At 45.4% G+C, this 14,842-nt stretch overlaps 1 protein-coding gene across 2 annotated transcripts in view; it reads right to left on the bottom strand.

Moving 5' to 3' along the window:
* The window catches only part of CAPN9 (calpain 9), a 36,066-nt gene that overhangs the window by 6,922 nt on the left and 14,302 nt on the right, over positions 1-14,842 (bottom strand). For both annotated transcript variants that reach the window (XM_068939055.1, XM_068939056.1), the window contains 11 exons: positions 13,871-13,954; positions 13,340-13,425; positions 11,404-11,481; positions 7,214-7,374; positions 6,698-6,855; positions 5,915-6,123; positions 5,128-5,164; positions 3,482-3,559; positions 2,917-2,974; positions 2,246-2,310; positions 1-69 (listed from right to left, as the gene is read on the bottom strand). In XM_068939055.1, coding sequence (XP_068795156.1) covers positions 1-69; positions 2,246-2,310; positions 2,917-2,974; positions 3,482-3,559; positions 5,128-5,164; positions 5,915-6,123; positions 6,698-6,855; positions 7,214-7,374; positions 11,404-11,481; positions 13,340-13,425; positions 13,871-13,954 — 1,083 coding nt within the window. The remainder of the gene's footprint in view (positions 70-2,245; positions 2,311-2,916; positions 2,975-3,481; positions 3,560-5,127; positions 5,165-5,914; positions 6,124-6,697; positions 6,856-7,213; positions 7,375-11,403; positions 11,482-13,339; positions 13,426-13,870; positions 13,955-14,842) is intronic.

The raw sequence follows: 14,842 nt of genomic DNA, 5'->3' as shown, positions 1-14,842 counted from the left end.
AATCCATTTCTTCATTTTTTCCCAGAAAACTTTGAACTCATTAAACTCCAGTTTCCCATTGCCATTGGACTAGTAATCTGCATTAAGGAAAAGAACGTGTTACATGAAGGTCCAATTCTGAACAAATTTACCAGTGTTGTTTCTTTAAAGAGATAACATGATCTTGCCTGGAAAGCCTGTGGTGCTACTGAAACAGACACTGGGACTTCTCATGCGGCACAGCTCAAGTGGTTGCAGTCATGGCTGCTGTTGTGATACTTGTGAGACATGATGTGATGTAATAACACAGCTGAGCGATGCAAGCTCCATGGGAGTAAAAAAGATAGATTGTTCTAAGGCGAGAACAGCTTTGAATGCAAATGGGCTATAAATGATTCAGAGAATTAAATTACCTGATTAAAAAAAATTGCCACTGGACTCAAAGGAATTAATCCACCAATGCGCTACTCAGTATCATTAGCTAGAGACCAGGATCTACCACTGTGGCTCGATCAAATATTAATGGGACTTACAGAGTGAGGTTGGCAAAACCTGGTCCTTATGATCTGAAAAAAATGCCTGTACAGCAATTCTGGAGGTGCCTGGCCTAGCCTTTACCTAATGTATGAGGCTCTTCTTAATATTTATTTCACTGAGTTACTGATGTCCCCCAGGCAGAGCTCACTTGCAGGAGGGGGCACACGCTCAGAAATGCTACATGACTAGTGGGCCCAACGTGACCTTTTTTCACTTTCCGTCTTACTTTTCAGGACAAAGCCCTTGCTCGGATGGGTACTGGCTCTGCAAGCATTCACACAGGCCAAAAAGCTCCAGGTGGGGCCTAGCTAATGCCGGCTGTTATTTAAGCACTTACACTGGTGACACTACTGAGGGCCCCCTCAGATCCCAAGGACGTTATCACTCCAGCAAAAAGTCTGTCCATTTAACTGGATAGGTTTGAAAAAGTTGGCCAGAGCAGTGTTAAAGTGCCTCTGCCACGTTTTTATTCCTGCCTCATGCAAAACCTCAGCCCTCCCTCCTTCAAGGTTTGGTCGCAGCCAGGGAATTCGGTGGTATGTAACACTGGGGAGACTCTGCCAGTGTTGCCCCGGGGTTGTATTCATGTCATTTGGCTCCTCCACTGTGATCCAAATGCCATGTTCAGCATGGGATGGTTGTGACTGTGTTGGCCGTGCTTCCAAAGCAGATGAAGAGATGTCTCCCATATCTCTATTCAAGACTACACAAAGATTTCATTGGAAGCATTGCAAACCATGCAAACTATTCGGTTTTATGCTACAGAATGAACCTAGGACTGCTGCTGTGCTTCTGGGTCAAGGGCAAGCCCTGGCTGTGTGCCAGTGCCCTGTGGAGATGAGATGTGAGCATGGACCAGTTCCCTACTGAGGCTTGATTTCTAGGGTAGGAAATTTAGGACTGAGTCCTGTTTCTCATTATGTGTATATGGAACCGACTTGTTCCACGTAAGGAGAAGCCAGGCTAAGGCAATTCAGTACAAATGAGACGATGGCAAAGGAAAAGGCTGGTGGGGAAGTACCAGGGCTGTGATTCATCTCACCTAATGTCGGAGCAGTCATTCAGCATCCCTCATAGTCAGGCACTTCCAGAACGAGCATAATTACACCATCCTTTTCACTATCTACAAAGGGAGTCTAGAAAGCTAGCTTAGATGTAGACACCTACACCACAAATGTCTAAATGCGGACGGACGTATCTCACCCACGTCTACTTCCTGGAGCTCCAGTATCTAGCTGAAAGACTAGATTTTCCAGTTTTTAGTCTGTTTCTCAAAATAGCCACAACTTTGATATCAGTAGTTTTCAACTTTCTTCTGATCCTTCATTTTCCGACCAGTAATTTTTTCTAGTGAGGGGCAGATCTCTGTTTGGTGAATTTAACCCTCCAGAAAACAGCCTTTTCTGAATTATCTCTTACAGACCCTTTTCAAGTAAAACGCAGCTTGAAAATGCACTGTACTAGATGTAAATAATGCAACTTTTACAAGTGCTCAGCATTAAAGCATCTTCCTCTGAAATCTGTGGCAGAAGATTGTCTGCGCTTGAGACTCCTAACCCTAAATTTCTAAAATAAAAACCAGGATACAACTATGGCATAATTTGTGTCCTGTGGACAGTATTCCTCTATGGCATTACCACATCCATCTCTAATGTCTACGACAGTTAATGCTGAGGACAATTATATTCAGTATTGATTTATCCTCATAAGCACTTATTTGAAAGGATACATCCATAAGAGAAATGATGTTTCTGCATGAAATCAGACTTAAATTCTTGAATTTGATGTTCTTTGCTGAAAAGGGACAATCATAAAAAATAAGTCCTTGGGGCAAATATGCCTTCTCGAAACTCGTTGGATAAAATAGGATTTCCTAAGCAGATACAGTGCCTAGCAGGTCTAGCTGGCTCTGAGACCTCGTTGTGGGAGGACCTGAACACTGGAAGAGGAAGACAGCCCATGCTACAGAGATATCCCAAACAGGGGAGGTATTTGCTGAAGACACGAAAGGAAACCTTGTTCTTACTTTGTAAATCAGGAGAGGAGGTTCAAAGAGACCTTCCAGGCATATAAAGGGCCCTAGCAGAGTCAGAAATCATGTCCAGGTGTTACAAGTCCCAGCCCAGTGTCCGTCCCTCAGGACGAGAGGAGCAGGGCAATGGAGAACTGGCCTCACCAAACTGACATGGATCATGTTGGAGGTAGTGCAGACTAGTGGGTAGGTCACGGCCCACATCTGTTCCTGGTTCCACCCCTGGCTGGCTAGAGGGCACTAAGCAAGGCTGGTAACAGAGCCCTTATTTTTCCATCTATAAGTGAATTTAGTGATAATTTTTTAAAAGTTCCTTATAGCCTTTAGCTGTACACCACTGAACAAGTGCAGATGTTATCAGTGCTTACTTTTTTTTAATATGGCATTCAGAATATATTCGAGTTCTTCTGCAGTTATCTCCATGTCCTAAAGTAAAAAAATAGCAGCATTGGTTACCTGAGTGTTTCAGGAGTCAGACATATCGAAAACCTTAGAAATCACAAACATCATTCATCTGTACCTCATTGCAATACAGGAAAAGAGAATCATACAAAACCCAGGGCAGGTTAAAAACCAAAGAGGTGGCAAGATACAGAAGTGCTGAGTAAGGGTGTCTGAAAGAGCTCTCAAGCAAGAACCACTGATTCAAAGAAAAACAGACTGCAGCTGCACACTGAGCGGGGTAGGCTCCCTCAGAACTTGAGATCTAGCTTGGGTCCTTTTTGCTAACTGAGGACTGCACCCTTCTCCGTCTAGACGTACGCCATGGTGACATCTGGTGTCTAAACAATACACTGCAACTAAGTGTACTGTCCAAAAAAACCGTGGCATTCTCACTTTGCGTGGTCTTGGGAAGGAGCACAAGTCTCTCCCCGCTTTTCACACGTTTCTGTGGCCCACAAGTCCTGAGGGTATTCTGGATTTTGTGCTCACCTTTCCTGAAATCTGTTCAAATAACGCCCGGAACTGCTTCTCCTCTTCTGTTTCTTGGTTTGGGGTTGGATTTGGAGGCTATAATACCAACCACAGGAAAACATCAGAATCACAAAAAGCAACATTTCTCCTACACACAGCCTCTCCTTGCGTGGCAGGAGCACAGTACCTCTTGAAATAAGAGTACACACTCCTGAACTTTGCTGTACTTCGAGTGCAGACCTGAAGCCTCTCAACCACCTAAGTTGCCTTAGAGGAGTCTCACCCTCACCCCTTTGCCTGAGCGATTACACAGTGGGCCGTTGCTTTGGCTGTCTCAAAAGCAGAGCGCACACACCCCAGAAAATGCCTCCTCTCTTCTTGTCTGCCCCTGCACCGTTCTACTTCCCAGGTCCTAGCCACTGGCGGACAACTGCAGCTCTTCTGAGCTCTTCCCAGCTGCAAAGGCGGGGACCTCCCGACCCTCTTGGTGACCAGCAGCTGGAGGTGGCAGCATGTCAGCACATTCACGTAGAGCCATCTTATGGCTGGAAGCCCCTTCAGCCAACTCGGAGATAGAGTGTGTGGGCCATCGGCAACTGCCAGATGAGATCCTCAGCACTGTCACAGAGGCATAAAGCCAAAGCATCAGTCTGTGCTGACGAGGAGAGAGATGCAACAGCGTAGGGCCATTGCTTTAGCTAGGGTGACCGTGCAAGAGAACAGTTCTTGGGCCAAAGGGAAAAAAAGAAGGCACCTAACAGCATAGCACAAGGAGCAAGGAGTCGGGCTCTGTTTTCACCAGCAGCAGATGATGTGCCTTATAGGTGTGCTATTCAGTGCGCTGTTACCAGAGCTGTCCAGGTGATACTGCTTGACCACTTACGTTTATTTTTTGGCATATGTATGTTCCCCAATTCCTAGCGCTCGTATTTGGATGCAGCCCCTTAGCGATACTGGGGGAGATTAATAGATGTACTTTGCTACTGAACATGGCCCTGAGGTCCTAGAAGCAGACAAGTACATTAGCTAGCTGTCCCTGGAGGAGAGTTTTATTAAAGAGGAACACATGAGATCTTGGCTTAGCTTATTTCTGTGGAAAATCACACCACAACCGACAGATTATTTGCAGGGACACGGCTGAACAGACGCTGACTCAGAGTCACCTGTAGCTAGTGCTCAGCAGGCCAGTCAGACCATTCAGAAGCGAAAATAATTGAATCATTTCACTAGGTACATGCAGGCGTCAAGCTTTCCCTCCCAAGCACTCTGTGGGTATGGGTAAGTTTATCTGCTAAATAAAGGTAGGCCTGTGGAAATTCTCTGCTTTTTTATCTTTTCATGGCAGCCAGAATTTTAAAAGATACTAGCGGCCATACGCCTCACCAGTGCTAACAGCCGTACCTTCAGCCAACCTGTGGCAGCTTTTGCTGCTGTCTGATTCTAACTGCATCGAAGCAGACGCAGAAGCATCTTATCATTATGATTTTGATTGTTACAGTTCTTTTACCATGTTCAGCAGAACTGGATGTTTCAGTCACATACACAAAGCTGGCAATTGTGTAACGTTCCTGTGAAACGAATGCGTTTTAGCCAAACACAGTAAAAGCAGTGTGTGCTGGCTTCTGCTGAGCAATCCCCTTGCTATTTTAACTCTGTAGACTTACCTCAGGGAGATCAATGGCAACATTTTCATCTAGATCCCTGGAGAAAAGAAAACCTTATTCAGTATCTGAAGATGTTCAATATCTGCTCAGAGTGGAAAAGGGCGGGCTTATACAGTACATTTTCCAGAGGTAAAAGATAACACTGCATTTTTTTCTGAACAAGTTAAGTTTAGGTAAAATTCACCCTTTTGCTGACAGTTAGATTTCTGCATTAATTAAATCCTGGTATAAAGTCTTAAAACAGACTTTAAGCAGGACTCAGGGAGAGCACAGCTCCTGTATATACTGCATGCTAAGGATTACATCTCATTCTTTTTTCATTATGCATGTGCACAATTTTTTCTCAGTAGCCTATTTTTTTATATTAAAGAGTCATTTGGACAAATTTTGAGAGGAAACAAACGGTAACACTGCTGCATTTGCAGCTCACTGAACAGTATTAGGCAGCTAGCATTTCTTCCTTGTTAAGCTCCCAGCGGATTCACCATGGCAAGGCTTATTCCCCCTCCTAAATGCCACTCCACCAAAAGAAAAAAAAAAAAAGGATTCAGCAAAAATGGGCAAATTGCATCTGCAGACAGATTTTTTCCAACCACTTTGGAGAGAGCAGGGCAGGCCTCTCAGCCTAACCAGGAGGGCACTCTGCAGGCTGAAAGCTTTTCTCAGACCTTTCTACCTAAGAGTGAACAAGCAAATAAAAATCCCAGGGATACAAAATAGACACCAGGAGCTTCCCATGCCAGGGCTCTGGGAGAGCGCTGGAGGCCCAGGCTCGAGGCTGACTTACTCGGTGATGGCCGCCTTCTCTGAGAAAATCCTCAGGCAGAAGTCGGCTTCCTGGTGCGGCTCGAAGGTGGTAGGAATAAGAACATAATCGCCAGGCGGCAGCTTGAAACGGTCAGATACTTCCCTCAAGTTAATGTAGGTTTTGCTCCTTGCCTTGGAGGGGTGGTACCTGAAGAAGTCTTTGTTCAGGTGTCCGTCTCCACCGGGGCTCTGGGAGGAATCGAAGCCAGCATCATGGCGGGCCATGGTGCTGGGGGGACCCACGGCTGCCTTCTCTGCCCCTTCCCTGCCACCAAGCTGAGCTCTGCACGGCATAAGCCCCTCCCCAGGACCCTCACCCCCTTGTCCATGTGCTGGTGGCCCCCAGGATCTTGCTACCTGGTGAGGATGCAGTGGTCCTCTCCCCTCACAGGGCTGCTGTGGGTGGAGAAAGGGCCTCCAGAGATTTGCCATCCCTGCCACATGCGGGGACGGACGCCCTGTCTGAGGGGGCCTGGAGAGGCTCATAAGAAGCAATTCGCTTTCCAAGAGCCAGGCAGGGGCGGACAGAGTAATGGACTCGGGGAGTTTATCCTGGGAAACTCTGTCCCCATAGGGAAAAATTCTCCTCTGACAAGAGTTCGTCCTAACCAAGTCACACTTCTCCCTAGGGCTGGATATAACGGGGAAGACTATTTTAAGAGCTGCAGCCCTAAAAATACACTATGACTGGCTGGGATATGAATCCACAGGGAGATGCTAATGCCGACAGCGCGGCTACTATGCCATGAAAACAAGGCAATACCTCATAAATAGAGTAGCCGATGGTTAGCATTTCAGCGCCAAGCTTTTTGAGTTTACGGCGATCCTTTTGCATCAGAGCTGCTATGAATGTGCAGTCATCTTGCCCGTCGTCTTTCTCTGTCAAACGCAGTTTGATTTGTGGATTTGTCCAGAAAGTCTCTGCCAATGTAAAGCATACCAGAAAGTTTCTTGACTCAGAATTATAACAATAATACCGCTACTACTACTACTAGAAAAAAAAGGAAGACAAAAAGGACAATAGAGCTGAAGCGGAGGTTTTGTTCGAATTTATTTTTTCCATTAACTGTCACTCTTTTTTCCACTTTTAGCTCTTAGAAAGCAATTCTTTTGCCCAAAAGTCTCAAGTAGGACTCTATGAACGTTTGTTCCTACTGGGTGGGATTCAGCTGGCCTGTCCTTTGCCCATGGTTCTGGCTAAGGGGTAATGGGAGATGAGGCTGCAGTTGGGTAAAGACTTCTGTGCCTGCTTCTCATCTTCAAAGCAATATCTGTTTACCTAGAAAATTTCTGCATCCTCCAGCAGTGGATCCCCGGACCCAGCTCCCCTGGTGGATGGTCACCTCCCACTTGTGAGGAGTGCTGTCTTCCAGGGCATCTGGAGTGAGGTTGCAGATCTCAACTTTATCAAAATGCACTTTGAAGTCTTCAAATTTCATCCTGAACAAAAGACAAGGGAAGGGACTGGCAGTCCTTCACTTCAGCTAAGGATCCCCAGCAGAAGTTACTTAGTCCCCAGGATACCAGGGCCACCTCACCTTCATGTGTGGATCTGAACAGCTGGAGTAAAACCTGCTGTGGGAAAAGATGCTTCACCAACAGCATCCTCCAGCTACACAGATCACAGCCTTAAAGGCTGCACCTGTGTAACCTGAGAGCAGACCAGAAGATAGTAGACCTCCGTGCAGGGGCCACATCAGCCTATAAATCAGCTGTGCACTCAGTGAGGGCCACATGACAGCACTTCAAGGGACAGATGGTGACGGATTAGCCAGCGTGGTCTGTCCATGCTATGTGTACATATAAAGTCGAATCTGGGCCTTTGCTAAGAAGCCTAGGCTGAAGCTGCTTACCCTACCCTCCCTTGTGGGTACTTGGGACCTTGTCCTGCCAAAATACACATCAAACAGAGGGACAGCACGTATGCCCATACTTTTTAGTAGAGGCTCCAATCCACCCTTGAAAGGTAATGTAGACACTGCCACATACCATTGTGTCATACAGATTGCAGTATATCTATTTTATAGCCAAGGTGGATACATGTACATGACCATGGCAAGCAGGAAAAAAAAGCCCAAATGCAGCTGTTCTTGAGCTGCTGTGCTGGGCCACTTGAACGTAGCCTGCAAGCTGATTGGCGTGCTGAGAAGCAGATAAGCCATGTGATCTTAGCTGGCAAGTAAAAGTGCAAAGAGACACCAACAGGCCCACTGGCTGAGGAGCCTGGCATGCAGGACCAAGCTAAGAGCCAGGAGAAGGGACTGCTGGAGCAGGGCCATGGTGTGCCACCCTGGGGCAAAGGGAACAGAGCAGGGGAGCTGTCTAAGGGAAAACAGCTTGCCTGGTGGGCATTGCAATGACAGGAAGGCCATATTCACTAAGACGAAGGGAGGCCAAATGTCCATTCTCTCTCTATAAACCATGCAAGGTATTAGGCCTTCAAGAGGGCAATTTATCATCTGGATATGTCTTCTGCCCCGAAATGCTACCTAGAAGAGCCTCTCGCTCTCTCCACTAACTAACACTGCTGTAGCTTTAATTTACATGTGCTAAGGGCCATTTTACAACTCGTTTTTAGTGTGGGAAGAAACAGCAGAATTTGCTTTCCTTGCATCAATCCTTTCCTTGTTAGCTCTTCCCATATAGCTAGCTCTGCATGCCACAGACACTGCTCATTCCCACTTTAGTGCTAAGTGCACTAGGGCAGGGGTAGCCTAACAAAATCTATCTCTAACTGGCTCAATTTCCTGGGCACATGAAGCAATTTGGGGCTCTTTGGCAACATGCTGCAAAGCAGATGAAGCAGTTACACTTCATGGATCAGATTTGGCTCCTTACTGCTGATGGAGATGTAAAACACCTGTTCTAACTTCTTTAGGGCTCTTCTGGATTTGCTCTGGTATAGGCAAGAGGAGACTCTGAGACTCTGCTTTTAGGAGGGAAGGGACTAGACTGAGTGAGAAACTGATCTCTTAGTCAAAAATAGGATGCCTCCTTCCCGTCTGGAGGAAGCATGGTCTTGTTTGCCCTTGACAAGACTGACCTTAATTACTGCTAATATACAACCCAAATATCTTTGATGTAGTTAATGAGGTCAGAGACAGGACGGAGCATGTTACCACGAAGATTCTCTTCAGTCCTCAAAAACCCAAATAAAAAAAGAGACAAAAGTTCTTATCGGACTCTGTTTTGCACCTTGGCTGCCTCCTCCCTTGTACTCCTCCATAGCTGTGCTGCCTTTTCTCATCTACTGAAGCCATTCTGATGATATGACACTTGCTGTGAGCGTCCCATAGCTTTTGATCAAATTTTCCTTTCTAAACTATCCTTCCTCCTAGCCTTCCTGTTCTACCTAGGATGAAACCAGACACAATACATGAGAACAAACAGGAGTATTTCTTCTTCCTTTTTCTCTTCTTTAACCTAAAGAAATGAGCCTGTGTAAGAGAAACAGTCATTGCTTAGCATACAGTCAGCAGAAGGAAAAAGCTGGAGCCATAAACCTATACAGCAGTTGCAGGGCTGCTAACTGCACTATGTGTTAACTGCACATAGTGAATGGTAGGTCTTCCGGGCTCCCTTTCAGCTTCCAAATACGTTAAAAAATGACTTACAAAGAGAATACTTGTTGAGATCCCTGACTGTAAAACTTACTTTCAGGTCTATCTCAGTAGGAACTAGTTATGGCCAACATGGAGAAAAGCCCTCTCATACCTGATGTTACTGCAAAACCAAAAGCTAATGTCTCCCCTGGAGAACATGTTCTGAACTCTTGAAGACCTGATTACTTGTTTGCTACTCACTATTTTTAGCAGCAGGTTTCAAAATACCTCACAAAGATGATCCCAGTTTTCAGGGAGGCAAGCCAAGTCATCACCAAGAGTGGTGAACAGACTGGCTGAAGTTCCCTGCTGCAGAAGCAGGAATATAGCTCATTCTCCATCCCCTCAGCTAAATTGTGTCAACAAGCACCACAGTAGGAGCAAACTGAAAGCAGGAGAGAAGTGGCTGTGTTGCTCTTTCCTCCTCTGTCCATTTTAATGTCTTTAGGAACACACAGCATTCATTGCTCAAGCAAAACCTGATGGGGAAAACCATCAAGGTGTGGCTTAGAATGGGTAAAGGGGCAAACACTCCTTAGAGAAACACGCATCAGTCAAAAGGCATTAGGAAAAATAAGTCTGATGGATTGGGTGGAAAGTTTCACTGGTATCAAACTTGCCAGTCTGCTTTTGGAAGCATTTCATATCTTCTATATATTGTTTTTGTCCACTCAACTCCTTTGGGGAAAATTTCAGTCCCAATGGCTTTTGTTTCTGCTCTGATTGTTCAAGAACTGGCAGATGCTGTATGAAGGCCAATATTTGCCTGAGTGTGCTCAATCTCTTTCATTTTTATTAATGTTTTAAGGATGTATTTAGCTATTGGCCTAGTTCTGTTGGACAGATGACTCTTTGGATGAGTTTCATTGTTCATGTGATGCCGTTGCTCATGTGTGCCTTGCACACCTGTATCTCCACTACATGGTGGTACTTTAAGAATATTAATAGCAAAATAATCCAAAATATCCTGTGTAAAAATACTTATAGTGATAGATCTGTCACTAGACCTACTTCCTTCTGGAACTGTGGAAGTTTAGAATAATTTTTTTACATGACCTCGCAGGCTGCACTATCTATCTCAGATCACTTTTTAAGGAAAGCATATCAAGATTAAAGGTGAAGTTTGCTTTAACTTGCACTATAGCTCTGGAGCAGCTCCACTGAACACCTCTCTAAATTTACCTCTCTGTAAAAGAAATGAACATCTGGCCCTAGAAAATGTGACCAGACACACTGTCTGTATTGCACAGCATGGTTGATATAAAGGGGGATTATGTGCAAGTCACCCATCTGCTGTCTGAGATCACAAATTTGGCATGAAGAACACTTTGCACTTTGAGAGCAATTTCCACCATGTTGTTTTTTTCATTTCATTTGATCTTTTCTTAAATCCTTCCATCATTTCACACATATGCTGGTTTTCTTTTACTTTCCGTAAGAAGTAGTGTTGCTTCTAAGCACTTCCTTCCTTACTAGCATATGACTAATATTAACCCTTTCAGCCCACTTTAGAGCAGAAACGAAGGCATTTCATAGGCAATCTAACACAATACAATACTCCTTCCCGAGCTCTGGAGGCTGCCCGTGTTCACGATAAGGATTTAAAGGGTACTAACATTCATGGGAGATACACAGTATTTGGAATATGCTAATACTATTACCAAAGCTGACTTTTTAAACACTTTCTGTTATTAAATAAGCATGTACACAGATGAGATGCACAGAAAACCAAGGGATTTCTACCTGCCCTCTCTTTGGATGAAACTGAGCATTTCCTCACTCACAGATTTCTTCCCCATCTCCCATGTTGGCCACTTACAGCTCCATTTCTGACTAGAGTCACCCATGTTAAAATGCTGTGGCTTACCAGAACTCTCCATCATCCAGCGCTGTCTGCGATAAGCGTTTCTGCTCAGATGGGCTGACTGCGCGCCACTCCGGAGAACTGCAGGAAAACAAAACCAATCTTTCCTAGTGTATGCGGCATTAATTTTCCTTGGGTTAGAGCTGCTGGCTGGCCACATCAGCAGCCTGTTCGTCTTTCGGATGTGTTTGATTTGAGCAGCAGACACAGACATGGATGGCTTTAAGAGGCTCTCTGGATCCTACTGTCACTTCATTCGGTGGCAGAAACCCTACGAACGCAGCTGGGAGCAGGACTGGTCCACTGGTCCAGATGCTCTTCCAGGACCACCCAGTCTGTGATGTTCCCTGTACTCAGAGCTGGGACTGCTGTCACGTGTAATAGCTGAAATACTGCTATCGGTAAACCTCAAGGTTTTGGTAAGTCACACTCCTTAATCTGTTTTCCATCTGTAGCACCACCTCTCCCCGCCTTTTAGGTTTATCATTAATTTAGGGTCAGATATCTCTTCCAAATGAAGCCCATGGGGACCAAACAGGCTCCTTGCCCTATACAGGGAGATCTGCTGGATAATGTGGGTTCCCAGTAAAGCCTTTGCCTCTTCATTCATCTCTACAGCTCCAGCTGTAGCTGGGCCGAAAACAAACAAAAACTCTGCGACAGCTTTTTGGAAAAAGGGGAAATGCCAGTACTGCATTTCCAATCTGATATGAAAAAACTTGAAGTACCTGGCACCTTGTGTGAAATTTTTAATTCCAGTAACCATCACAAAATGTTAATACAGATTCCTGTATTTACCTGGAAGCTGCTCTCCCTTAACAGAGCTTTGTGCCGGTGCCTTGAGCTCCAGAAAGCCTCCCAGGTACAGAATCAGAGCACTGCTTTGCAGATACAGTGCTTTGAATAAGCAGCCCAAATTGCCGGATGCCTGTCCTGATCTTAAGCTCTCCATTTTTGGAGATCATCACTAACTATATAAACAAATTATCTTCTTTTTTCTTTTTTGACACAAAGAGTATCAGGGCTGATGCAGAAGTATTTAATTTATTTCTGAATCATGCTAAAGGAGAGGACATTCAAAGGATTGCTACGGATGACCAGATGTCTCAGCAGCTTTTAAGAGCCAGTTAGGTTACAGCTCCTCTCCTCTACAGCTGTGTAAATCAGGAAAACTCAGTAGAAGTAAGTGAAATAAAAAAAGGCCAGGCATACGTGCAAAAATATAGGGAAAACGTGTACATTTGGGGGGAAAATGCAGTGTTGCTTTTAACCAGACACAGTTAGTTTTTTTTTTTTTTTTTTTAGTTCTTTGCATTTCATTTAGCTGTGGTGGCAAAAACAGACTGGTTTTCAGACCAATCTTAACTCAGTTTTGCATCTTTCCACAACTTTGGAGGGTACCACGTAGAGATACAGGCTAATGTAACGGCATCTATAACCTGCAAGGACTAAGTGTCATGTTTAGAAAGCCAGAGCAGAGTAAACACAGCTAGAGGCTCATAAGCTACTTAGAAGGGCTAATACAGCATCATTTTTCAGTTTACCTGCAGTAGGACAATATATGGATGTTGTGTTACAGGTACTGTGGTAAAAGACTTGCAAAAGATTAGCCAGAAAACTCTCCAAATGCATATTTTCCCTGTGAGAAATGTCTTAAAAATAATTTTTCCCATTTATATTCATGCTTGATTTTTGCTAATTCTACATTTTGAGGGGGCTAAACAACCTTGACGGTGTCTCTTTAACCAAACTGCTTTGAAAATATTGAGGGTGACATGTTACGATGGCAGCAATACTGTTAAGCATGTGCAAGCTCCTCATTTCATTTTCTGGAAAATAGCTGGGGCCACAGAAAACTAGAGGCAGGCCAGCAGCTTGGTTTTAGTCTTTGCAGTACGAGCTCACTGCCAAGCAAGCGTGTATAGTAGAGAGTACTCACCTGTCACTCCAAGGGCCGTTCCACTCCACCTGGCCCCAGGGATTCCTTATTCTTATGAGCTGCACTCTCCGGCCCCGATAGCTCACCTGGGGAAAGAGCAGATAAGGAAACAGTGAGTGTCACTAGCTAGGGAGCAAATCTTCTCCAGTGTGCACAGGCTGTGTAATGGCTGGGCAAAAGGTGTGCTGCTAGAGGAGATGCGGGAGGGAGGGGTGGAAGGGAATCTGGAGCAGGATGACTCCTCCCAGGACAGGGAACAGCTCGGCAGAATCTCTGCTGATACCTTCTGCGTGAGTGGAAGCAGAAAATGCCCTCTGTCACACCTGCTCCAGCTCCCAGCTCCAGCTGCAGGCTAGAGAAGCTGCTGTGCATGCAGTCCCATGGGGAGCTGAGGCTCTGCGCTGCGTGGCCCGCTGCGACGTGGTTCCCTGGGCTGTCACCTCCCATCACCTGAGGCTGAGGGACACCCCCTTGTCTTTGCTCAGGTCTCTTCTTGCCATATGCCAGTGACATGAGGCAGTGGGGACTCACCTCATCGATGCCAGTCACGGAGTAAGCATGGCCCTTTATAAGCCCAAAGGGGGTTTTGGCTTCTGACTCGGCAGCGCTGCTGGTCTGAAATATGAAAGAGAAATGTGAATACCTCTCCTCAGGAGGAGATTGCAATTGGTGCCACTTGGTCCCTTCCAGGTGCCAGGTAGGAGGCCAGTAGCTAAGCAGTATTGTGAATGGAGAAACGGTCTGCTTATTGCAGACATTGATGGTGCAATGGTGCCCTTTGATGAAAGGGAATTACCTAGAGCTGAGCAGATTTTTTTGGAGCACCTTTTACTCATGGAGGAAATAAGGCTTTAGTTTATGCAAAAACTAGTGTGAATTTGACCTGTAAGGTGAAGGATTCAGGCTGAAATCACTTCTCTGCCTCTGTGATTTTGCATCAACGTCATCCACATTTCCAGGATATCACTCTAAACTCTCATTCAAATGCACTTTGTGTTGGGTAGGAGATGAGAAAAGGTGCTCTCAGACTGAGGTGAGGAGTTGATCCTGACCTCATTTCCGGCAAAGAGACACTTGAGGGAGCAGCGATTGAACTAAAGTGTCCCATCAGCTAGCTGATTATCGCACCCCCTCTCTAGCACAATGACTATTTAAATAGTCCTTGCAAGCTGGAAAGCTCCATCAGGAGAGAGAGGGAAGCTCAGTTCGGAAAAGACTGAACCCCAGAGCTGAAGGTACAGTCTGGAGCAAAGAGAGAATGTGGAAAAGCTTTGCTCCCAATCAAGCAGACAGAGCATTTGATACAACAGGTCTTCCTCAGCTGAGGCAAATGTAATGATTAGGTTTTTGGACAGAGAGCAAACGAAAGCCTCCCTCTTCCTCTCCCAGGCTACACACTTGCTTTGCCTTTTCTGCAAGCGCCCAAAAGGGAAATGAAACATTTTGTGCTCACTAGGATTTTCCCTTTGACCTGAAACTTCTTTCTCTAGTTACTCATTCTGG

Source organism: Struthio camelus, chromosome 3, assembly GCF_040807025.1.
Source record: "Struthio camelus isolate bStrCam1 chromosome 3, bStrCam1.hap1, whole genome shotgun sequence".
NCBI classification, from domain to species: Eukaryota; Metazoa; Chordata; class Aves; order Struthioniformes; family Struthionidae; genus Struthio; species Struthio camelus.
The sequence above is the reverse complement of the archived record's forward strand: the minus strand, read 5'-3'. Positions and strand labels throughout refer to the sequence as shown.